Below are 26,304 nucleotides of genomic sequence, written 5' to 3'. Positions count from 1 at the left end.
CTCCTCACGCGGGCGGGTGAGTGTGGGAAGAGGGGGTTCGCCCCCACGCCTGGGGGGGGGTGTGCGCCCTCCGCCTTCTCCGCTGTGGAGCACGAGCCGGCTGCTCACGGGGAGGGAGGGGGAGGGGAGGGGCTGGGGCTGGGGCTGGGCTGGGTGAGAGGCTTTGCCCCCCATTGCCCCGGGCTGGTGGTGGGACCCGGTGTGCCTCCCGCGTGTGGGCGATAGGGGGAGACACCGGCCACGCCCCCTCAGGCGAGTGCGGTCCGCCAGTGGGGGCTGGGGCCCGGCCCTCGTGAGGGTCCATACCTGACATTGGTGCCGCCGCAGCAGCCGTTAGCGTCCTAGTGTGACACAGCCTCTGTGCTGGGCACCAGTAAGGTGGGGCTGATTCTGCTGCCAAAGGGCACCGGCCATTAATGTCCTAGTGTGAGACACAGCTCTGTGCTGGGCACCCAGTAAGGTGGGGCTGATTGCGCCAAAGGGACCGGGTTAGCGTCCCTAGTGTAGAACAGCTCTGTGCTGGGCGCCCGTAAGGTGGGGCTGATCTGCTGCCAAAGGGACGGCCGTTAGCGTCCCTAGCGTAGACAAGCTCTGTGCTGGGCACCCAGTAGGTGGGGCTGAATCTGCTGCCAAGGGCACCGGCTGTTATCGCCCTAGTGGTAGACACAGCCTCTGTGCTGGGCACCCCAGTAAAGTGGGGCTGATCTGCCGACCAAAGGGCACCGCCATTATGTCCTAGTGTAGACACGCCTCTGTGCTGGGCACCCAGTAAAGTGGGGCTGATCTGCCGCCAAAAGGGCACCCGGCTGTTATCGTCCCTAGTGTAGACACAGCTCTGTGCTGGGCGCCCAGTAAGGTGGGCTGATCTGCTGCCAAAGGGCACCGGCCATTAATGTCTAGTGGTGACACAGTCTCTGTGGGGCACCCAGTAAGGTGGGGCGATCTGCGAAAGGGCACCGGCCGTTAGCGTCCTACGTAGACACAGCTCTGTGGGGGCACCTCCAGTAAGGTGGGGCTGATCTGCCGCCAAAGGGAGGCCGTTAGCGTCCCTAGTGTAGACACAGCGTCTGTGCTGGGCGCCTCAGTAAGGTGGGGCTGATCTGCTGCCAAGGGCACGGCCGTTAGCGTCCCTAGGATACAAGCCTCTGTGCTGGGCACCCAGTAAGATGGGGCTGATCTGCCGCAAGGACACCGGCTGTTTCGTCCTAGTGTAGACACAGCCTCTGTGCTGGGCACCCAGTAAGGTGGGGCTGATCTGCGCAGGGCACCGGCTGTTAGTGTCCCTAGTGGACACAGCCTCTGTGCTGTGTCCCCAAGTAGTGGGCTGATCTGCCGCCAAGGCACTGGCCGTAGCATCTAGTGTAGACCAAGCCTCCTGTGCTGGGCACTCCCGTAGTGGGGCTGATTGCTGCAAAGGGGCACCGGCGTTAATGTCCCAGTGGTAGAACAGCCTCTGTGCACCTCCGGGGGCACTCTGGCAAAGGACGCCCATGCCTGTGTGAAGCACTGGCTCACCCCTTAGTGGCGATCTGCCAAGGACATCGGCGTTATGCCCTAGTGTAGACACAGCTTGTGCTGCCCAGTAAAGTGGGGCTGATCTGCTGCCAAAGGGCACCGGCCATTAATGTCCCTAGTGTAGACACAGCCTCTGTGCTGGGTGCCCCCAGTAAGTGGGGCTGATCTGCCGCCAAAGGGCACCGGCTGTTAGCGTCCCTAGTGTAGACACAGCCTCTGTGCTGGACACCCCCAGTAAAGTGGGGCTGATCTGCTGCCAAAGGGCACCGACCATTAATGTCCCTAGTGTAGACACAGCCTCTGTGCTGGGCACCCCCCAGTAAAGTGAGGCTGATCTGCTGCCAAAGGGCTCCGGCTGTTAATGTCCCTAGTGTAGACCCAGCCTCTGTGCTGGGTGCCCCCAGTAAAGTGGGGCTGATCTACCGCCAAAGGGCACCGGCTGTTAGCGTCCCCAGTCTACACACAGCCTCTGCATGCGTCCGGTGAAGTGGGTATTCACCCACGAAAGCTCATGCTCCAATATGTCTGCTAGTCTATAAGGTGCCACAGGACTCTTTGCTGCTTTTACAGATCCAGACTAACTTGGCTACTCCTCTGATACCCAATGTCCCTAGTGTAGATACAGCCGTGTAGTACAGAGGGGCTCAATTGATCTGCACATCCCAAGAGTGTCCTGGAGATTGGCCAACTCTGGGAAATGGGAAGCACTGTCTTACAGTTATGTGTATTACCGTAGATAACGTTCAGGAGTCCCAGTCATGGACCAAGGCCCCATTATGTCAGGTGCTGTATAAACAGAACAAAAAGACAGTCTCTGCCCCAAAGAATTTACAATCTAAAGCCTGGTCTACACCGAAAACTTAAGTCGACCTAGCTATATTGCTCAAATTAAATGTAGGTAAACTGACTTAAGTCCCATGGTAGATGCCGCTAGGTTGACAGAAGATTTGTTCTGTCAACCTAGTTACTGCCTCAGAGAGGTGCATTTACCACAGTGATGGAAAAAGCCCTTATGTGGCTGTAGCAAGTGTCTGAGACAAGAGATAATACATAGATACAGACCGACCGGGGAGTATGAGGAAACAGCAAGCTAGGGGAACACTTAAAAGTTTAGTCAACTGAGCAGCGTTTCTCAGAGGTGAGAAATCCACACCCCTGAGCAATGTAGGTAAGCAGACCTAACCACCGGTGTAGACAGTACTAGATCAACCTAGCTACTGCCTTTCAGGAAGGGGATTAACTATGGTCATGGGAAAACCCCTCCCGTCACTCTAGTGCGTGGCTATGCTGAAGCTTATAGTTGTGCTTCTGTAGTGTTTCAAGAGTAGACCAGCCCTGAGACAAAATTGGTCAGTGTGATGTACAGTGGCCTCAGCATGCCAGCAGCCTAACTTGTTAAGTGTTTGATGTAGGCATCATGGCAAAGGAGAGTTTGAAAGAGAACAATAAAATAGCTTTGAAGACAGGGCCGGTGCAACCATTTAGGCGACCTAGGCGATCGCCTAGGGGACTAGGATTTGGGGGGCGCTATTTTCTTCGGCAGCGACTGCGGCGGCCAGATCTTTGGCCGTCACAGTCACTGCCGGCATTTAGGCTGAGGGAGCTGGGACAGGAGGGTGCGGGGAGGGCCGCCTGCAGCAAGTAAGGGGGGGGCAGCATGCAGGGGAACTCCCCACCCCAGCTCACCCCTGCCCTGCCTCCTCCCTGAGCACGCCGTCGCTGCTTCACTTCTCCCACGTCCCAGGCTTGTGGTGCCTAAGCTGATTGGCGCCGCAAGCCTGGGAGGCAGGAGAAGTGAAGCAGCCATGGTGTGCTCGGGGAGGAGGTGGAGCAGGGGTGAGCTGGGGCGGGGAGGGTGTTTCCGGGTTGGGGGGTGGGGAGCTGCCACAAACGGGGGGGTGACTCAGGGCAGGAGCACGGGGGCGGGGGCGCAAGGTGGAAGTTTCGCCTAGGGCGCGAAACATCCTTGCACCGGCCCTGTTTGAGGATATTTATTCAGAGTTCCTCCCAAGCATTAGGGGCAGCATGGGAGAAAGTGTGAAGCTGCTTGTCTGAAATGTTCACGTATTTTACCATTAAGATGCAACTAATCTGATTCACTGGTGTGTGATAACAGTTCTGTGAACACATATGTCCCAGTTTCTACATGTTATATGCTCCATCTTTGAATGGGAGCATAACAGATATTTAAGCAGGCAATTGTAGGACTTTAGTGGAGGGTTACGGGTGTTAATTATGCTTAGTTAGATTTTCAAAGTATAGCAATAATATCATGCGCAGACATAGTGAGCTATGGAGACGGTCAGGGTGGATTTAATTTAAATCATGGAAGACTCGATTTAATCATGGTTTTCCACATAAAAGTGCATTCTTGTTGGTTGTTATAACCTTAATACATATTCTTCACAACTCAAGGTGTGGGCTTCCTTTTTAGAAGGTACACACTATACATTTTTAAACAGTGATTTATTTTGAAAACTTTTCAGATTAGTTTTAAAGCTATATCAGAAAATGAATGATTGTTTGGTTATTTCATTTACCAAAGGTAATTGAAGCAGATATTTATGAAGTCATTGGGAGGTGAACTATCTCCAATTCAAGAGATTAATCATTAATATTTGGAGGATTTTCTTGCCATGCTGTATTAGGAGGAGAACATCACCAGACAGACATTTAAATTGTTTTATTTAACTAAAACAACGTTAAGTATTCTGGATTTTTTTCTTCAGCAGTAAACATATATTTTAACAAAACAAGCATATGTCCCTTGCTTCTCACATTTATCTCCAAACCTCTGCTCCTTGTCCAAATCTATTCTACCCCCAACAATCTTCTATTCATTGAACTTTTTGAAACTTTGCACTTTTAGAGAGAGGTAAGGGATTGACTCTGTGTACACAAATTTGTAGAGGGACAACAAGAGTTGAGGTCTGTTATTTCTCACCTCTATATATTATTTATTTATTTAAAAACATTTTTGCTGTTAACAAGCATGTTGCCTCTGGAGACACAAATCCAGAGTCTGAGAACTGCAAAACTAAGCATCTCTGATGGTATCATAGCACCGAGTCCCATTGGGTAGATAGAAGGATTAACCTAAATAATCTATACAGAAGCCTGTGAAACCCCATAAAATTGGGTCCCTAATCCGTGAACTACTGAAACTCATTTACAAAACTTTCCTTAAACATGACATGAATATATTGTCTCATATTATAGAATTAGAATGTCTAATCCCTGTTCCGTGATGAGGTATCTTTGAGCTATAATGTATCTAGATACTTTTTGAGGAAAAAAAACCTATTTTATAAAAAAAATCCAATTTTAAATAAAAAAAATCAGATTTAAAAAAAAATCATTGATTTTTATCCACCATGGAGGTTGTATTTTAGTGCACTAGCCAGTTCTCAGTCCAGCAGTGTATGTAGAATAGTACTTATTAAAGTGAAAGGGAAGTGTCTGTACAGGAGGACTGCAGGATCTTATGAAGTCTCTCATCCCTATGACTCCACACAGACTAGAAGAGGAAAAAATCTTGCCTATCACTTACTAAAGGACAGTAGCTTTCAAAAAGGTACTGAGTGGTTACTTAATCCATGTGACTCCTGCCATCCCCCATGTTTTATCCACAAAAGCTGGGGGTAAAGGTGTCCTTTAAGCATGTCTGTAATGTGAAAAATATGAACTTCCAGGAATTTGATAGTCTGAACTTGATTCTGCTTTGTTACCTAGTACATATTAGGACTAACTCTATTGTAAAACTGGAGTGAGATGAGAATCTGGCCCTCCGTCCTGTGTGGGTAGATTTTTCCTTCCCCATGCCCAAATGGTAAAAGTAGCTCAGTGTTAATTATGGTCCTAATGAGTAGAGAATGCTCACAGAAGGAGCTATGTTAAAAAAAAGCTCCCCTCCGCCCACCCCCAAAGAAAGGACTGAATGCTATTTACTATTAAATATTAATTTGTAACGAGAAATTAACTCCCTAAATGCAAATTCCTAGGGACTGTTTAACATTTCTTCAGTCTGGTGCTGAAGGAGAGCGACACTATATAAATATCTCCATTCTTGTCTTTCCCTATGCTTCTGTCTTTATAGATGATGCAGGGGGAACAGAGTCCAGCTACTTCCCTCATTGACAGAACCATCAAGATGAGAAAAGAGACTGAAGCCAGGAAAGTGGTTTTGGCTTGGGGACTCCTTAATGTGTCAGTTGCAGGCATGATTTATACTGAAATGTAAGTTCCCTAACAGTTTTAAAATTTAATCAATAAAAAGATATCATTATGTTCCTAGATGTTTCCATGTACCGTGGGTCAGAGAGATGCCAACTCAATTTTTTTTCTCTTTCAGGACTGGAAAACTGATAAGTTCATATTATAACATTACATACTGGCCACTGTGGTATATTGGTAAGTGATTGTACTTTGTGATGGTTTACTTATGTGAGGAAAGAGCATCTAAATTCAATCCTTTTGTTTTCTTTATGTCGGTATTTGAAAATTTTTAACCCGCTTTTTGATCATACAGAAATTGGACTTGACTTTCCATGTCCAGTTTGGATCTGTCTGGGATTATCTCCTGTGACAAACTTGCAGCAAAAAAGGCTTATCTGTTATCTTAGATCAAGTTGCATGTGTGTTGAGGCTTTACGTGGTGCTATAGGTGTGCTTTACATTTCATGTAATGGTTAGACAAAGCTCTTTTTTTCAAGACACTTACCATCTAAATGAGAGATATGAAACTAACAAAGGATGAAAATGAAGGGTGGGAATAGACATGTAAGAGATCAGTGATAGCAAACCTTCGAAAAGGCTGGGTTGAGGAGAGGGAGTTGTAGGTTGTTCCGAACCTGGGGATGATATGAAAATGAAAGCATGTCGCAGCTTTAGGAGAAATTGCTTCACATTCATTAAACTCAGTGATGTGTCATCATGTCATGCATGTTGATATGTAAATATAACACTATTTAAACTAAATATAAACTAAGCTAACTTGGTATTGACTTCCAGCCCTTTAGGCATAACTTGTTTTTGCAAATGGTGGAGTTACACTTGTAACTTTTAGAGATGTCAGCTGGTCTCGATTCCAAAATTTACTTCCTCTAAAGAATGTGAAGCTTATAAAGCAGCCCTTTGTTTGTTTATGTGATATTTTTTTTTAATTCACTTGTATGATTAAAATATTAGTCTCAAGTATATTAAACCTATCTCCAGAGTTCTTGCATAAAATATGTGCCGGACCATCTTTGCTAATAGCTGTGGATCCTCCATTAACTTATCTAATTTTTTTTAATCCTGTTACACTTTTGGTCTTCACAACATCCTATAGAAACAAGTTACACAAGTTGACTGTGCATTGTGTGAAGAAGTACTTCCTTCTGTTTGTTTTAAACTTGCTGCCTATTAATTTAACTGGGTGACCCTTTATCCTTGCATTATGTGAATGGGTAAATAACGCTTCCCTGTTCACCTTCTCCATACCATTCGTGATTTTACAGATTTCTATCATATCCCCTCCCCATAGTCGTCTCTTTTCTAAACTGAACAGTCCCAGTCTTTTTAATTTGTCCTCATATGGAAGCTGTTCCATACCCCCTACTCATTTTTGTTGCCTTTCTCTGTACTTTTGCCAATTCTAATATACCTTTTTTGAGATCAGGCAACCAGAACTGCAAGTAGCATTTAAGGAGTTGATGTATTATGGATTAATATAGTGGCATTATGATGTTTTCTGTTTTATCTGTTCCTTTGCTAATGGTTCCTAACGTTCTGTTAGGTTTTTTTTGGCTGCCATTGCACATTGAGTGGATATTTTCAGAGAACTATCCATGATGACTCCAAGATCTTTCTTGAGCGGTAACAGTTTATTTAGACCTCATCACTTAGGATTATGTTTTCCAGTGTGCATTTGAACTCATTGACAGTTAATTTCATCCGCTGTTTTGTTGCCTAATCACCCAGTTTAGTTAAAAGTACCCGTTTAAACTATTAAAATTATTTTGGTTACCATTTTAATCTTTAAGTTCACAATTTACGTTTTACATCCCTATTTTGGACTTAACTATCTTGAGTAGTTTTGTATTGTCTGCAAATTTTGCCACCTCACAGGTCACCCATTTTTCCAGATCATTTACAAATATGTTGAACAGCACAGGATCCTTGGGGGACCCTGCTATTTACCTCTCTTCATTGTGAAAACTGATTATTTATTACTACCATTTGTTTCCATCTTTTAACCAGTTACTGATCTATGAGAGGACCTCCCTTATCCCTTGATTGCATTTGCTTAAAAGTTTTTGGTGAGGGATCTTGTCAGGCTTTATGAAAGTCCATGGAGATTATATCCACTAGATCACCCTTGTCCACATGCTTGTTGACCTCCTGAAAGAATTCTAAATAAATTGGTGATGTATGATTTCCCGGTATAAAAGCCCTATTGACTCTTCCCTAGCATATAATGTTCATCTCTCTGTCAGATCATTTTGTTCTTTGCTATAATTTCAACCAATTTGCCTGGCATAGAAGTTAGGCTTACTGGTCTGTAATTGCCAGGATTGCCTCTGGATCCTTTTTTAAAAATTGGCGTTGCATGAGCTATCCTCTAATTATCTGGTACTGAGATTGATTTGAGAGAGAGGTTACATACCACAGTAGTAGTTCCGCAATTTCATATTTGAATTCCTTCAGAACTCTTAGGTGATTTACCATTGGGTCCTGGTGACTTACTGTTGTTTAATTTATCAGTTTGTTCCAAACTTCCTCTACTGACATCTCAGTCTGGGACAATTCTTCAGTCTTGTCACTTAGCTAGAATGACTTGAATGTGGGGTTCTCCCTCATATCCATTGCAGTTAGGACTGATGCAAAGAATTAATTTAGCTTTTCAGCAACGGCCTTGTCTTCCGTGAGTGCTCCTTTAGCACCTTGATTGTCCAGAGCCCCACTCACTGTTTGGGAGACTTCCTGCCTGTACTTTAGTAAACTTTTTTTTTAATTTAGTTTTGGTGAATAATTCATCTTTCCAAAATGGTACAAAGAATATACAGTAACTTTTACCATGGTATTGTTCATATCAGCAGAGTGGGAAAACAACATGAGAGTCAAAGAGACATGGTGGAGAGGTAATATCTGGACCTCTGTAAGCTCAAAAGCTTTTAGTGGACCAACAGAAGTTGGTCCAATAAAAGATATTACCTCACTCACCTTGTCTCTTTAATATCCTGTGACCAACAGGGCTACAACAACACTGCATACAGTATAAGATGTTAACAGTTATTGATTTTTGTAAATGGTGAGCAATTTAAGAACACTCTAAAATATAAAGAACTAACTTGTTAAAATAATGTGTGTTGGGTTTTTCTGTTCTAGAACTTGCACTTGCATCTTTGTTCAGTCTGAATGCCTTATTTGATTTCTGGAGGTATTTCAAATACACAGTTGCACCAACTAGCTTAGTTATGAGTCCTGGACAGCAGACCCTTCTTGGGCTTCAGAATGCATGTAAGTCTGACAATTATCTCTGGCAGCACTCTTTAAAATGGTGTCTATAAATGAGTTTGTAAATATTTAACCTTCTGAACAGATTGTCATAGGTCTCAACGTGGCATGGGCCTCCAAACAAACACAAATGTCTAGAAAAAGAAAAGAGATGCAGTCAATAACTTTTGAAGGGTAGGAGTGTTGATTGAGAGAGCATTTTGATTGACTTCACCTTACTGCTCCCTGCAGATGGGGTAACTAGGTGAAGTGGAATGAAAATTCAGAAGATCAAGAAGTTACTTGATTACTGTGTACTTGTAACTTCATGAAAGAAAGTATTGAGCGATAAAGGGCCCTTTACTTCAGCAGAGAAAGGCATAACAAGAACCTATGGCTGGAAGCTGAAGCCAGACAGAGTTAACTTAGAAATAGGGGACACATTTTTAACAGTGAGGGTGACTGACTTTGGAACCAACTAGGAAGTGGTGGATTCTTCCTCTCTTGATGTCTTTAAATCAAGACAGAATGCCTTTGTGGAAGATATTCTTCAGTCAAACAGAAGTAGGGGTTCTCAAACTGGGGGTCGTGACCTGTCAGGGTGTCGCAAGGTTATTATATGGAGGGTCACGAGCTGCCAGCCTCCACCCCAAACCCTGTTTCACCTCCAGCATTTATAATAGGGTTTTATATATATATATATAATTTTTTTTAAAGTGTTAATTTGTAGGGGGGGGTCGCATTCAGAGGCTTGCTGTGTGAAAGAGGTCACGAATACAAAAGTTTGAGAACCGCTGGCATGGGGATAATTGGGTTAATTGATACGGCCAGTGTGAGGAGGTCAAACTAGATGATCGCATGTACCCTTCTGTCCTTAATCTATGGATTTGTATCACTGCTTCCAACATCTGAAAATGAATGCATATATCTGAACGGTTCATAACGTCTCTTCCATCTTTGTACCAAATGTGGAATGTCAGTACACTACTATCACACTCAACCAATCTGACCTCTAATTGCAGAAAAATGCCATCAGGGTGGAGGGACTTCATAGGAAAGCATGAATAAAGATCAGGAGCATAGAAAAACATCAGTAACGATTGTGGCGTAGTGTGATTGATTTATGTGCAAAGATTAAAACAAGTATGTGTAACTTGACTGAACTATGAAGGGAATGTATCATTTCATGAGTATTGAAACTCTTTGAAGATGATGTGTATAGGTAAGGTTAATAAAATGAAGTTAAAAAGGGAAACTTGCCCAAAGAACCTGACTGAAGCTCCTTACTAGAGACATTTTATATTAGATATACCTATAATAGTGCTCTGTGCAAAGCACTCTCTTGCTGTTGTATCGAGGCACAGTACAAGGGGTTTAAAACAGCAGGGTCCATGCATAAGGAACAACCTCATAAAGAGTAGGAAATGTTCCTGCATTGACCATAGGGAAGGACTGGAGGTGACTTAATAGGTCTCTCATTATGTGTGTTGTTATTATTTGTGTATACTGCTATCTTTGTAATAGTAAAGTGCCTACAGGTCCCAGCTGAAATCAGGACCCTGTTGAGCTAGACTGTATATAAACAAATAGTAAGATAATCCCTGCCCTGAAGTGGTTTCAGTCCAAATAGGTAGGATAAAGGGTGGAAGAAAGAGAGTATTCTTATTCCCACTTTGCAGATGGAGAACTGAGGCACAGAGGTGTAGTGACTCACCCAAGGTCACACACTGTGTCTGTGGCAGAATTTAACCCAAGTCTTCTGAGTGGCAGTGCAGTTCCTGAACCACAAGACCATTCTTTTACTCTGTCACAGCTCTAATTTCTGTGCTTGTGACTTGGCTGCTAAATTTTATGGCTCTGAGATTTCTTTCAAATCTCCTTTTCTCGTCTCAGTGCAGGATTTTCTTAAGATAGTAAAGAAATAAAATAACAATTAAGAAAAATAATCTGGACTGCTGCTCCTTCAGCCCTAATTCTGCTTTTTTTCTTTTTTTTTTTATTACAGCAGTACAAACAACTCCACCCCGTGAGCTAGTGACAAAGAAAGTCCCTTCTTCAACACCTTCTCCTCCAATCCTGGGTCAGAGCGTGCTGAGTTACAGCCCATCTCGCTCACCTAATACCAGCCCAAAGTTTGCCACTGGTTGCATGACTGGGTACAGCCCCCAGCTACAGGCTTTGTCAGGCAGCAGCGGTTCTTATAGCACTGCTGTGACCTACTCACCAAACAGCAACTACAGTAAGGTAATAGCCTTGATAACTCAATGTAAGAAGTTGGAATTTGCTTATTAGATTGCTTGTATTGTGCCCTACACTGCAGAACCTGATTCTCCAGTAGTTTGCACCTTGTGTATTTATTTACACTTTTTGCACAGCAGGTGTAAAATTTTACCCAACAGGAATTCTCCAATCTCCCACTGGTGATAGGATTTTATTCACTTTGCACCACCTGGCGGGTGATGCAGTAAGAATTTAAATAAACCAGCCAGCAACTGAAACATACTAAAGCCAAAGTAGTGTCTAGTTTAACAGTAACTAGCAATGCAGTAACAAGTTGGATAAATACATTAATTTTGTTTACAAATTGAAACTAATAAGTAGAATTCCAGCTTTACAAAATAACACAATCCTCACTCTATTCCCCACAGGTATCCAGCTTCAGTCCCTCCTCTGGGGGCTCACCGTACCCCACCAGCATTGGACCAGTGGAAAGCAGCGGGCTGAGGTCTCGGTACCGTTCTTCGCCAACTGTGTATAACTCCCCTATTGGCAAAGAAGACTATATGACAGACCTAAAGTCCCTGGACAGCTTCCTTCAAAGTGAAGAAGAGAAGCAACATCGAGTTCAGCTGGGTAAGTAAGTAGCTCTGTTTGGTCTAAAAGTTATTGGTTTTTATAAGTGCATTTGTGGGATGGTATTCCAGTTCCTCTCATATAAGTAGACACAGATGTGTCAATCTTAATGAAATGGACTTAAGTCATTTGCACAGTATCCATCCTGTAGAAGGCACAATCTGAAGGCTGATGCAGAACAAATTAAGTCTTTTACTGAATAGTCTAAGTGAGATGTGAAGCAGAGCTCCATGACTTCTACAGCCCTTTGCACCACAGAAGCCTTGGGGAAGCTTTCCAGAGAATAAAAGCCTTGTGGTATAGATAGAAATGTACCGCTGTTGACACTCTGGAGACAACTCATGGATGTCTATAAATGACAAACTATATCTGTATAGGACTTATTGGCCTACAGTAAAGAGCCAGGGCCTTCATCTTGACAAGAAGTGTGGCCTGTGGAGAAGGCATCTCTGATCAAGATGCCAAGTAATCTACAATGATCTGTGTCTTGAAAAGACACTTTTTATTATTGAGATGACCGTGACTAATAATATTTTACATAGACTGAGTTTGGCATTTGGGTTCATAGCAACTTGTGGACGGCGTCCCTCCAGTCAAAGCGTAAAAGGTCTGACTTGTCATCTGTACAGGAACCTCGCACTGCTTAAAAACTGTTTGTCAATCAACATGGAGTAATTATTTGTTTACTGAATGGATAATTTCAGGGAGTTCAGATTCCAGCTCTCCTTCCAGCAGTCCGAGTCTTTGGAACTACAGCCGTTCCATGGGAGACTACGCACAGATGCTGAGGAAGTTCCAGTACCAGCTGGCCTGCAGGTCCCAAGCCCCATCAGCGCACAAAGATGAAGCTGATCTGAGCTCTAAGCAAGCTGCAGAAGAGGTAAATAGAAAACTCAAGGGAATCAGGACTGAAAAAGATACAGTTGTGAATTTTGCAATCTTCTGCAAGGATTTGGGTGTGTCTTCCATTCACATTACTGGAAAGAGAGGGGATAAATCCCATAGCATTGAATTGCCTTCATATAATTTAGAAAAATATTTTCTTGCTACAAATTTATATTCCAAACTTCAATCTGAACTAGTTTATTGTACATTACCTTCACCAGTAGAGGGCAATTATAGATTTGTTTGGGGTAAAAAAGTTACTTCTGACCAAACACTTCTGGATATATCTGCTGTATAGAATTTTATGGTTTTAGTATTCATTTTGTGAGCAGTGGTGGGAAACAGTAAACACAGATTTAACCTTTTCCTGTCTTAACCAATTTCTCACAAACATCTTAATTATGTAGTAATATATAACAATTCTAGATAGAGTAGTTCAGTCTGGAGTTCAAAAACTGGTAGTTTGCGTTCTTGGACTTAGTGATGTTGAAAAATCCTCTCTTCTGTCATTTTATACTATGGATAAAAGTGTTTGTAACAGTAACAATTAACTGCATCTAGTGGATTTCAAGCAGCTGAACATATATTGAAAATCCTCCTTTGCACTTGTACATGCTCAGTGGATTTTGTGAGACACATGGAGAAGAGTACCGCACATCTGACTTTAGTGTGGCCAATAGGAGTAGCTCTTAACTTGCCTGTCTTTTCATTAAATGTTACCCCTTTTCTCTACCCTGCACATTGATTTAGTGTAACTTTCCATTAACTTAAACCTTTTCTAGAAATCCTACTAGCTTAGACCAGTTTTATCCGAATACAAATAGCTAGGTACCAAAATAGTGCATCTGGACTTGGTGTGTTTAACTAACTGGTATATAGTCCTCATGAAATGCCCTGTGAGAGACGACCATTCTAAAACCTAGCTGGGCCTTATGATGGGCACGCTGTAATGAGTATCAATAAAATGGCTTGGCCTCTAAAAGCCACATTGTGTTCAGCTGTGTTCCTATATCTTTGCAATAAGTCTCTTAAACTACTTAACTTTTTACCTAGGTTTGGTTGAGGGTGATAACGAATCGACAACTACTCAATCATGTGGACTCATGGACAGCTAAGTTCAGAAATGTAAGTCCTATCATTGTTCTTTAGAGTCTAATATTTGAGTATCCTGTCCTTATTTCTGTGGAACTCAGAACTAGAAAATACATGAGAACATCATCATTTGCCTCAGCCTTAATGGAACTGAGTTATGGTATAAACTTGGTAGTGTGTAATACTTCCTTAATGATCTTTGATTTGTAACAGAACTCTTGCTTTTTGATCTAATTGTATTATATTAGAATGGTGGGAGAGGGGAGAAATCGAGTTGCCACATATGTACCTAAGGTTATAGAAAGAACTACAGAGTGTATTTGAGGATTAGCATATGGCTGTGTAACTAGCAACTAACACAAAGCATGCTCACAAAGGGCCATATTAAGTTTAAACGTTCAACCTTAACTCGTGCACTTGCTGACTTTTGTGCTATGACATCCTGGAAACTTCAAATTGTAAAGTTCATGCCAGTGAAAATGGGAAGACTTGTTTTTCCCTTTTCCACAACTCAACCTGCTGACTCTGTTTTCCTCAAACATTTCAAAATAACTCACCTGGGCTGACCTGAAGCATGGAAAATCCCATCCCCAAGGTTAAAATTTTCCAAAAGGTCTGAACAGCTGAAAAGTTAGAATGAAAATCCTGACGTAAGAACTGTTTGTTGTTTCTGCTGTTGCTAATGCAGACCTGACTACACTTCAAGGTAAAAGTATTAGGTAATCAAATAACAAACTACTCCAACACACCGCTTGTTGGAGTTCATGGCGCTCCCCAGGCATGTTTGTTTGTTAAGTCAATAATATCCATGAAAAGCTCAAGTGTTCACAAATAATATATTTCTATTGGCATCCTTCTTCCTTAAAACAGACTGTGGGAATTATGGACACATGCAAGCATAAATTAACTGTTGGTGGATGACTTACTGCTCTTCATACCATTACTCCCCTCGCCATCCAAAAAGTCTGTATCATGGTCTAGAAATGTTGTCTAGAACTCACTCACTGAATTTTTTTAATAGTCATTCAAATGCTACCATAACCTGATAGTCTATTTACTTAATAACTTTGTATATCTCTTCTGCTTCCTTAAACGTTTGTTGTTCACCTTTTTTACTTCACAATCATAACAGTAATTCAGATACTGATTAGGGTATAGTAACACTTCACATAGACTTCCTGTTCCTTCTTATCTTTTTAATTGTGTGCCTTTCTCTCCTCTTCTAGTGGATTAACGAGACTATTTTAGTGCCGCTTGTGCAAGAGATTGATTCTGTGAGCACTCAGCTGAGAAGAATGGGGTGTCCAGAGCTGCAGATTGGAGGTACTGTATGGAGATACTGTAATTGATTTAGTTCAGTTCTCATTAGTACCTGTGCTCAGGATGAAAACTTCCAGACAGAAAAGGGTGTTCTTTGCAATGTTAAGACCTAGAAACAGGTTTTTTTTTCTGAGAGAGAGCTTGGATTATACAGCAACTTCCACAGGTGCAGAATTGCAGAAAACACAGGAACCTTGTTACAGCTGCATCAGTGAGAGGACTATGTTCATTCCAATTGAGCCTCCTGAGGCAAATCCCTTAATAAGATGATAACCTGGTATTTGATCTCTAACTGTTAGACGCTCTTATAGCTGCTAGCCTGGATTCTATCTTCAGTTAAACTGGCGTTTAATCTGAAGTAATTCCACTTATTTGCATTGTTGCATCAAACTGAGAGCAGAATTTGGCCTTCTGTTTTGTAGGTTGCTTAAGCTTTAATCTCTCCTTAAAACCCACTTCTGCTGTGACACGTATGAGAAATTAACCAACTAATAATGGCTAGATGGAGAGGCAGTTAGGAATCTGCTATATACTTAGTCAAATGGAACACTAGAAAGTTTGTCGTGTCCCCTTTTTCCACCAGTATAAGTGTCTTTTGTCTCATAGGATGCAAGGTTTTCAGGACAGGGACTGTCTTCCTGTATGTGTGGTGCCTAGCATGTTTTGTATGCTATGATGATGTAAATAATACAGGCCCAATCTTTCTCCCAGTGAAGTAAACATAGAAGTAAACTTCTCTAGGATCAGAATTTGGTATTTGACAACATCAGTAGTGATGTAGTGTGCTAACTATTCCTAGGACCCAGCTTCTCAGAGTGCAACAGGCAAGCAAGCTGAACAGAATGTGTCACTTCTTTGTAATAGTCTGTGAATGAGCTTCTGAGTAGGTGAGGATGTTCAGTGTTCTGCTATGGCTGTAGATCATATGTACTGGTGCTCTTTTGTATTTCAGAAGCCAGTATTAGCAGTCTGAAACAAGCCGCTCTTGTTAAAGCTCCACTCATCCCCACGCTGAACACTATAGTGCAGTACCTGGACCTTACACCAAACCAGGAATATTTGGTTGAAAGGATCAAAGGTAAATGGTCATCATGCACACTTAAAATGTGCTTCATTACAGTTCTCATATGTCAAGTGTTAGTGATGTTGAACACTGTCAACAAGACCTTTGAAACTTGTGTATTTCCACTACTTGAAAAGCAGCACCTCCTTCATGCCTGCGGAGACCCAAGTATTTGTAATTTTCTACTCTTGTTTAAAGTGACTTAATGATGTGGGATCTTAATATAATTTACAATACTCTTAAAACAAAAGCTTTGTCACCTTTTGAATGTGTTCTGGAAGCTTATTGTTGGATGTAATCAATCTCTTCTCTTACTACTTTATCACTCCCTGATTTAATTCCAAATAAAAATGAGTTTTAGGATTTAAATCTTTTTTTAAATCCTGATGGTGATTTTTAAAATTTGCTTTGCAAGTGTTTCTTGCATGCATTTCTCATGTATGCAGCATCATAAATATGCATGATGTCTGAAACAGACATAATAGATTTCCTTCTTCCACTTCCATCTCCAGCCTTGCCCCAAAAAAACTTCATATAAACTCTGTTGCCTTTAGAACTTTCTCAGGGAGGATGCATGAGCTCATTCCGATGGAACAGAGGAGGGGACTTCAAGGGCCGTAAATGGGATACTGATTTGCCCACTGATTCTGCTGTAAGTTTGCGTAGTTGTGTTTGATGAGACTTAAAATGCATTATTTTTCAGTGCTAGTAGTAGGAATACGAAGCAGAGATACAGCTTGTGAATCTCTTGAGGAACATGATCTAAATCCTGCATACCTCATTTACCCAAGTAATCCCATTGCACTTAATGAGATTACTTGGTAGAATTATGCAAACCAGATCTAGCCCCATATAGATCACAAAAATAATGTTATGTATCTTAATCTTATGTCACTCTTATTTAGACATAATTAAAATGCCTGTTTAATAGCTTTAGTGGGTGTGGCCTGACTTGCTCTGACCTCTCTATTGCAGTTGTTTTTCTACATTCGGACACAATTAAGTAATCATCTGCATTCAAATGAATCTTCTGTAAAATAATTCCTAATACAGGAACAAATTATTAAATGACTTCACCTTGATTAAATGTCTAATTTCAGTTCTCCAAATCAGATTGCAAAGTGAACAGACATGAAAGAATAATAAACATGGATTGAGTGGCCTTGTGCCCATTTAATTGAATATTGTTTGCTGTGAAATCCTAAATGACTAACTCCGAGGAGTAAATAATCTAGTTAGAGAGAGACTTTCAGTGTGGCTCAGCCGAGCAACCTGAGAGACCAGAGGATAAGTGTTTCTCACCAGAAACAGTAACACGTACTTGAAAATAGTGAAATAAAATATTACTTCTGTTGTCAGAAAACTGACACGACATAGATACAAAGAATAAGGACACATAGCTGAGTGACACAATTCTGAGGATTTCTTTTTCTTGCTGTCTCTGCAAGAAAAGATAGCTGAAGTCTTGCCTTAAGTCAAGTGGTAACTTGCAAGTTCTTAAGGGAAAGCACTCAGTCATGGGGTAGAACATCACATCCTGTAATTGAGCCTTTTTTCCCCCTCCCACAAACAGCCAGATGAGATGCCATTGGCGACTATATTGAAGATAGATTCTCACAAATCAAGGGTTAATAGGAGCTTAGGATGAATGAGTTACTAGTTTAAAATATATTCAATATACATTGAGGAAATGTTAAAATTGAAAACTTCAAGACCAAAGTCAACAAATGCAAAATTGCAGTTTATGCAATATGAATGTTACTGTAAGAACCTTAATACTGAGTATACATTTAACACTAACATACAGTAGGTAGAGTTTCATTTTATCTGCTTGCCACTCTGTACTGGTTCTAGCACTCTTCCCCGTGTGTAGGGCATACTTGTTCAGACTGAGAGAGGTGGGCTTAAGTTTTACAAAAACGTCAATGTGTGAGTATACTGTTGCTAAACCATGCTTGGTTTGAATCTGTCAATCTCTATCAAACCTTTCAAGTTAATGAGGAGGAGGGAAGGAATTAAAATAAATATTCTGGTTTGGGGCCCATGTTCGCTACTAAATTCTGCAACTTCGCTTTGAGGTGCAGAGATAAAAACACTGCATGTCTGAGCCTCTGTATAGCCAATGACATAGAGCCATCTCAGAAAGGGAATGGATATGCCGCATTGTGGCTGAAGTCTTGTTGTTCAGCTGACAGATGAACCTTGACTTGTCAACATCTTACATAAATATTCTGGCCAATTTCAAGCATTGGGCCACCAAGGAAAGTGGTTAAAGCACTCCACTGCTTTGTCCCTTTTTAAATTTACTGGCAGTCAGTCAAAGCGGCAATAGGTTCACTGTCCCTTGGATTCTGTAACGAGTATCTGAGACAGGTAAAGATTAACCTCTTTATTGTAGCAGTTGGTTCTACAATCTGTCTGATGAGCACTAAATTCTGATATATTTTTTTCTTCAGATCATTATGCATGTGTTCTGCACTTACCTTGACTCCAGGCTGCCTCCTCACCCAAAGTATCCTGATGGCAAAACATTTACCTCGCAACACTTCATTCAAACACCAGATAAGCCAGGTATTGGCATCGTTGGTCCCTTTGTTTGCTGGGATGGACTGCTTGATCATGTCCTTTATGTCCATATTACTTCTTAAATTTCTGTTCATAGATGTTTCAAATGAGAATGTGATTTGCATCCACCAGAGCACCATCAACCCTCCCCACTATGAGCTTATCTACCAGTGCCAAGTCTACAATCTACCCAAGGTATGAACATGGTGCTTTTCTTCTGATACCTCAAGAAAGCTACATACATTCTGAAAACTCTAACTGATGTTGATTGGTTAGCTTTTTTGAGCAGTCAGGTTTATTGACAGGGAAATTGTCCTTGAATATAGCAAAGGTCAGTGCAATGTACAAGGCAACATGTTACCTTGATCTAGTCATAGCCCTTGGCAAGTAAGTTGCTACTGAATAAAACCATTACCATAAAGAGCCTCAGTAGAGTACTGAAGGCAGTGTCTTCCCCTTGTTGCATGTTCTTTTGGTAAGTTTCTAGTGTTTAAAATAAATAAATAAAGACCCCAGAGGTCTGTGTTAATTCTTCAGTGCCACAGATCTTGTGTCTCTTCCAGCAAAAGTCTGTGTTGGAAAAATTACCATTCTCAGAATCAAAAGGTTAAAGTGATGCTGTTGGATCCCTGTCAAAACTTGAGCCCTAGTTTCAGAAATGATTGTCAATTCCTCTAATCCTTAAAAGAGTGGAAGGTCATAATCCAGCCTAATAAATTCTCTCTTTTTTTGCATTTGCCCAGCTGAAGGATGTAAGCAGTGTCCCAAAACTAACTTAAGTCCTGGAGGTTCATTATGGTGAAGAAGACCATAATATTATTCCTTTGGTAATGGTTTCTCTTCTATAGCAGTTTTCAGGTCAGCATAGAAACTCCATAATGACATCTTGCTAGTTAAGTGCAGCCACTTCTGGTGTGGAGTATGACAGCTGTTTAACAGTACAAAGCAACATTACACAAAATCTTCGGACAGAAAGTGAAGGGTTTTCTTTTAAATAAGAAATTATGCAGAACTTTCAGACTGAATACTGTGTGTATTAATTAATCTTCACCCTCTTTCCTTCCCGTGCGTTCAGGGCAGAAACAACATGTTCCATACCTTGCTTATGTTCCTGTGCATCATAAAGACAAAAGAATCTGGGATGCTCGGGTAGGTATAGAGTGCCATGAATCCCTGCATGTAGTACAGGCTTTTGTAACATTCCCTGTTGTAAATAAGCAGTTTAGCTGCATGTAGACTGATCTTAAGTTCCTGCAGAAACTATCTGTATTCTTCACTGTATGGCAAATTTCTTGCTGGTCTGCAAACATCCTATTTCTTTCACTCCCCCCAACGCTCTCTTTTGGCTGCCTCCTACACTCTCATGTTAAATAACTTAAAACTTGCTATTTGCATTTCTAACAGAAATACAGAACGTTATTCTTCCTCCTCAAGCCCGAGACAGGGATGTGAGGGCCCTTTTCTCCTTATGAACTAAGATATAAATCTGCCTTAAAAAACTGACTCTACTTTCACTTTCCAGTAACAGCAAAAAGTTTTCATTTCAGGATGAGCTCTTCAAACACAAGAGCTTTACTCTGAACTTCCATGGGGAAAATCAAGCTCCTCAGTTTCTAAAAAGACTAATTCAGGGCAGCAAATGTGGACTGACAATTAAATGCGCTTAAAAAAACGTACTATGGGGAATCATGGACCCTTATGACGTACAGAAATCTGGGATGGGGCACTTAAATTATGGGAGTTCTAAAGAGTATCAAATTGATTAAGCAAAGAAAATTAGAACACTAAAGTGAAATGCAAATTTGTTTTTAAAAGCTTCTTGTACTTATATAAGCCTCTAGGTGCATAAAAAAAGTTGAATTTTTTTGCAGGCTGACAATCTTTTGGAGCACAAACTGTGGAATATTGGCCTCTTTAGTCACTGCCTGGCTACTTCCTGGCCTGAAATCCACTGCCATCGAGAAATATAGGTATAAGTAGATGCCATCATTAGCCACTAATCTTTGCTTTTGGAGCAGTATAAGAAATTTTGAATATGCCGTATTGGGCAACTGTGCCTACATTGGCAGAAAAGTGAAGTCCAGACTTTCCCATTTAATTCCTGTGGGGTTGTACTCTGTTCATAGTGAAGCGCAACTCCTAAATAGAAAGAACCTTTGGCAGGGATTGAAAGAACTGTTGGAGTCAGGAGCTTGCAACCTGACCTGGCAACTTTCTTTTATAACAAAACTTTGCTTTAAATGTAGGTTTGTACTTACTGTTATTTTATTATTATGATTTTGTCTTTGCAGGCGGGTAAATCTTGGCTTATCAGGAGTGAATGTTCTGTGGATCTTGGGAGACTAGTACATCATGGTTCATTGAGGATGGCCTCCACCTTCACATAGTGAGAAACAATTGTGCATCTCTGACATAACTGAGTAGCTTATTACACTTGTGCCTTGAACATAAACCTACAACGATGTACTATTGTGATATCCTTGTGAACATAGGATACGTTTACATCCAGTACACTGTTCGCATGAGAACATGCTTCCAGCATTGAAATACTCCTACCAGCTTTTATTGCGCAAAGACGTCTCTTTACAGCTTCCTACCTTAACAAGCCCTACTTTAGAAGCCTTCACCAGTCTTCTGGCCTAGTTGCCCTCCAGAGGCCATGATTGCTGATACTTGAATTAGAAGCGGCTCAATGGTACCCCCACCAGCTTGGGAAATGAATTGTGAACCCATCTCATCTACATGGCAGGGTAGAATACTACAGTGCAACTTGGACTGCCCTACTAAGGTTGTACATGGCTGCTTGGTACTTATTACTTAAGTGCTGCCACCTGAAAAATCAGTCACTGCAAGTGTGGCCAAGTACAAGATCCACAAGCACTAGGAAATGCCGCATAACCAGGATTCTCTTTGGCTTATGCAGAAAGGCTTGTGGCTAACCATCATTGGAGTGCCAGTGTAGTGGGATTTTGTGGCACCACCACACTTTTAAAGTGACTGCACTGAAGATGTAAGTGAAAGAAAACTTCAGATCCTACACACCAGTTAGGCTATATTCTTATGGACCTTTTTTTAAAAAACAAAATAACCCAATATATTTTAAACTTGAGTGTGTTTGGGGCAGCAGAACATTGCTGATGTCTTGACTGCAACTGAAGTCTTGCCCTAATGTCATTTTTTTTTTAAAAAAGTTCTCACATTAGTATTTCTGGTATTAATCCCCTATTTTAGAGGTGTTTGAGCTGTGTAAAAATTTACTCTAAAATGGAACATAGCTTCAGTGTCTCTGCATAAGAACAAATTTTACACTTAAATCAGGATGTCCTAGGAGTCCAAAGAGACATCCTCTCCTCCACCCCCATATAGCCCCATATTGCTGTGAATTTCTTTATAACCAAGGACCAACATGCAACTTGACCAGCGTTAGTCATTGGAGGGAGTTGAGGCTCTGCTATTTTTTCCTGCCTGGGGCAGATAGCAATGACCCAGAAGCAAGAATCAACTGTATGACTTGAACTCCTATCCTCTATGGGAGGCACGTCACTTTAGATCCTCAGACCAGCCAACACTTTATTTGGAGAAGAGTCCTGTTTTGCTCTTTACTACAAGTATATATAATGATGGGGTGTCCCTGGATAACCCGTGTTTTTTTTTACACTTATATAAGCAATTGCTCTGCAATGTAGACTAGTTGCTCCTTGGAAAAAAATGAGTTACACTTGTTTTAAACAAAATGGATTCCTACATGTCTGCCAAGGTTTTTTTCCTACAGGGAATAAGGATCCATTGCAAATCGTGATAACCAGGGAATTTTAAAAAAGTGTGTTTATAGGTTCTAAAAAAAAAAAAAAATATTGTGGGAACAATTTTAGAAGGGTAATGTTAAGGGTCCTCCTGTTTCTCTGTCTCCTGTCATAAGGCATGAGGTTAAGGCCGAGTGGCCTACTTAATTTTACCTTTCAACCCACAATGACCAGAACATTGAGACCTTAATGTCACTGTGTTAAACTACTAACGATGATGCTCTGTGGAATCCTGCTAAAAGTATTTCTCCAGGATTCAAAAAAAGAGCTGGCTGGCTAGACTTGTGAAGAATACACACGATTTGTATTAGTTTTACAATGACTACACTCTTTTGTACTGTGTTCAGTTTTTTTACTGAACTGTGGATTGCATACCTAGACAAGGGCAGGTGGGGAGGGGTTTGGAAATGTGTCCTTGTTTACTATGCTCAGCACAATTACCATTCATTATCTCAGTTAGACTGGTTTTTTTAATGAATGAGCTGAACTTACTACCATTGTCTGTCAGAACTGCATCTTGAAAAAGATACAACTTCCCCAAGGGGAGGTATGAATTTTTCCTGGAGATCAGACTGTTAACAATGGTTAATTTGGTGCCTGTATTAAATGGGTTCATCTGGTTAAACATTTGTGTGTGGTTTTGTGCAATAACAAATGGCATATTTTGTTGCCCAAATATCTGTTTACACACCCCATATCATCTAGTTTGAGACTTATTTCCACATTATATAATTCATTGTCAGGTTTGCATGATAGTTCATCTGTAGCAATGAGTAACAGTAATGTGACATGTTTTGCTTAGGATAGGTGGCAAAGAACTGATAAATAAATGCCACTCAAATAGTAATTTTAAGGTAGGAAGGAAATTGGTTTAGTCTGGTAACAATCATTCTCATGTTGGTGCTTGCCGTTCTCACTGAAGCTCAAGGGTATCTGAAGGCAGACAGTAGATCTGTCTTCCATTCTGAAGACTACACATATCTCGTGGGTGAGACAGCCGAGCAACAGGTAATTCAACTATTACAGTTCTAACACCTCTAGTACTAAAATATATCACATGCTTCTTCCTTTCTGAACTTTCAAATTGTTTGGGAATGGAAGAGAGGAATAGAGGTAGTTGCTGAAGCTTCTTTAAAAAAAGAAAGAAAAAGAAAAAAGCTGCAGAGTTCAAAATTTACTTGGGTTTTTGGTCTGAAATCTGAACAAAGTTAGCTAATAAGTCCTTCAGGAGTAATATCTTATCCAAGGGCTACTCTTTCCTTAAAACCAACATAATTATATATATATATATATATATATATATATATATTATTATGTTGGTTTTATATATATATAAAAAAAAAAAAATTCCCCTCTCACCCCTATGGGTGGTATGTGTCTTTGTCAACCTTGGGTTCTCTACCAGAGGCCTGGGAGTTTGAGGGTTCTGCGCAGTATCTTAGCTGTTCCTAGCACTGCACTCTTCTGGACAGAGAGCGCTGATGTTGTTCCTGTGATCTGTTGGAGCCACTCACCCAGCTTAGGAGTCACAGCCCCGAGTGCTCCTACCACCACTGGGACCACTTTGGCCTTCACTTTCACACCTCTCTAGTTCCTCTTTCAGACCCTGGTACATTTCCCAGCTCTCATTATTCTTTTCTGATGTTGCTGTCACTTGGCACTGCTATTCTTCACACCGCTCTGCTTCTGCATCCTTGTTATACCACGATTCTTGGTTGATTGGCCGTACCTGCCTGTCTGTTGGGATCTGGAACCCACAGAATCTTAGCCCTCTATTCTCCGCAACTTTGTGGCAATCCTCCATCTGTCTTGGGAGCGTCTAGCCATACGCTGGTGCAGAGGTTCCTGTTACACAATGCAGCCTTGTTGTGCCGTCAGTGTATGCGTTCTGCCTACATCTTAATCCTGCCACTATGTTGGCTTCTTGGCTCTCGTCTGCACAGTCTCACCTTGGGTCTCTCTATGTGTAGACCCTGCTCAATGGATCTGTGTCTCAGTGCCTTGTTCCTGGGCTGCTGATGATTCAGTTGCCTCAGGCTGTCTTTATCCAGTCCCTTTCAGCCACTGGTAGGATTTCCCAATGGTACCCCTCAGCTTCGTTGATGGTACTTCCATGCAGGGTCTGTCTTGCCTGGCACTTCTTCTGCTTGGTCTTCCTCCCATGTTGCTGCTATGCCTCAGGCATTCTCATCAGAGCTCTCTTTGGGCCATCTGTACTGATGTACTCTGGATATCCGGGTTTCGTCCAGACCGTGCTTGGACGCTGCACCAACCCCACCCGCCTTCTTTCCGCCGGTATACAGTCTCTGGTGTGGATCTTGGTGGAACCTCGTGCCTTGTGAAGGACTCGGGTCTTCACAACAGCAGCCTCCTGTCTCCTTCGTGCCCAGCTCACTTACCGGGCAGAGTATTGATGACCGGTAGGGCGGATCTGTTCGATAGCTGGATCTTGTTCTTCACTGAGCTGCTCTTCAGGACTGTCTTTCCTTGTTATCTTGATGTGCTGGTCTTCCTTGTCCTCCTCATCTGTTTCCATGGACTGTGGGACGCCAATGGTACTGGTAGCTGGATCTGTATAGTCTCTATGTGGCCACGCTGGTAGTTCCACCCCATCAGTCCTTGATACCATCTCTTCTTCACTACCATCTGGCCACACTTCCCAGTCCGAATGACATCCCGATATCCTCATCTGTAGATCACGCATCAGGTGGTTAGCGAGTCGAATAAAGGTCTCGTTCATTTTAGCATACCAGCTTTGATGCGTCCATGTAGGGAGGGGTGATGGTGAGTTCCACTCCTGAATTCTGAGCCCGTATCCAGTCCTTGTATTATCTGCTGAGGGGGTTTTAGCCTATGCAGAACAGCAGCGGGGACAGTGCATCACCTTGTATATGCGCAACTTTGATGGCCACTTGTGCAAACTGCCTTGAGTTGACTTCCATAGTCCCATGAGTTCTTGAGTAAAGGTCCTTAGTGTCCTGTTGACTTGTATAGCGCCAGACATCAGAGATCCACGGTGTGTGGCTGAGTCGTAGCTTTCGTAGTCAATCCAGGCTGTGCTCAGATTGGTCTGTTAGACCTTGAGTCTTGGGCGACTTGCCTTATCTATGAGCATCGTGTTGTTCCCCAATGCCCTTCTGAGCTGTGCTCATGTACTGGCCCATATGGCCTGTAGCTTGGTGGCTGTATGCTGATAGGACTTTCCATGTTGTGGGGAGGCAGGTTATTGGCGGTAGTTGGACAGTTCTGTTCCCTTGCAGGGGTCTTCAGATCAGCCACCTGTGCCTTCCTTGTGTTAGCTGCTGCTAGCAGCGGTTCATCTGTCTGCTAGGCGTTCATGCACTGCTGTTAGTTTCTTAGCGGTAGGTTGGATCATGTCTGGTCCAGGTGCTGTCCAGCTCTTCATGTTCTTGACCTGCTGCTGGATGTTCTACTGTGATGGTGACTGGTTCTGTTCTGGAGATGTGCTGTGCTTTGTTCTCAGCTCCTGCAGCCACTTTGACTGGTGTTATGAGTCTTCTCTTTCTCCATATGTTCTTCAGTACTGTTCAGTTTCTGCTGCCGGTGTCGGTCTGTTGTTGGTTGTTGCACTGCAGTGGAGTACATCTTGGATGGTTTTGTGAGAACAGGCATTACTTTTGGCTCTGCTTCTCTAGTGTATCTCTGTAGCCTGGTAGCCGTGCTGTGAGCCTTTGTTAGCAGTCTCTAGGCTTAGATGGTGCAGGCCCTTGT

At 42.1% G+C, this 26,304-nt stretch overlaps 1 protein-coding gene across 1 annotated transcript; it reads left to right on the top strand.

Moving 5' to 3' along the window:
• On the top strand, window positions 1–23,197 carry TMEM209 (transmembrane protein 209). Its single transcript, XM_075063621.1, has 15 exons — window positions 1–17; window positions 5,612–5,751; window positions 5,867–5,925; window positions 8,884–9,015; window positions 10,997–11,235; window positions 11,640–11,844; window positions 12,549–12,724; window positions 13,783–13,854; window positions 15,048–15,144; window positions 16,094–16,219; window positions 16,759–16,856; window positions 18,661–18,775; window positions 18,867–18,964; window positions 19,845–19,918; window positions 21,061–23,197. Exons 2-15 carry the CDS (start codon window positions 5,612–5,614, stop codon window positions 21,113–21,115), a joined length of 1,686 nt encoding a protein of 561 aa, XP_074919722.1. The 5' UTR covers window positions 1–17; the 3' UTR covers window positions 21,116–23,197.
• The last annotated feature ends 3,107 nt before the right edge of the window (window positions 23,198–26,304 follow it).

Source organism: Chelonoidis abingdonii, chromosome 1 (genome assembly GCF_003597395.2).
Source record: "Chelonoidis abingdonii isolate Lonesome George chromosome 1, CheloAbing_2.0, whole genome shotgun sequence".
In the NCBI taxonomy this organism is placed as follows: domain Eukaryota; kingdom Metazoa; phylum Chordata; order Testudines; family Testudinidae; genus Chelonoidis; species Chelonoidis abingdonii.
Note: the sequence above shows the minus strand (reverse complement) of the source record. Positions and strands in the feature narration are given on the sequence as shown.

Bases quoted from the DNA above. Each gene is read 5' to 3' on its own strand.
- TMEM209 (XM_075063621.1), top strand. From the start codon at position 5,612: ATGATGCAGGGGGAACAGAGTCCAGCTACTTCCCTCATTGACAGAACC. The intron at 9,016-10,996 runs GTAAGTCTGACA...TTTTTATTACAG, and splicing joins TCTTGGGCTTCAGAATGCAT to CAGTACAAACAACTCCACCC. The intron at 18,776-18,866 runs GTATTGGCATCG...TTCTGTTCATAG, and splicing joins TCAAACACCAGATAAGCCAG to ATGTTTCAAATGAGAATGTG.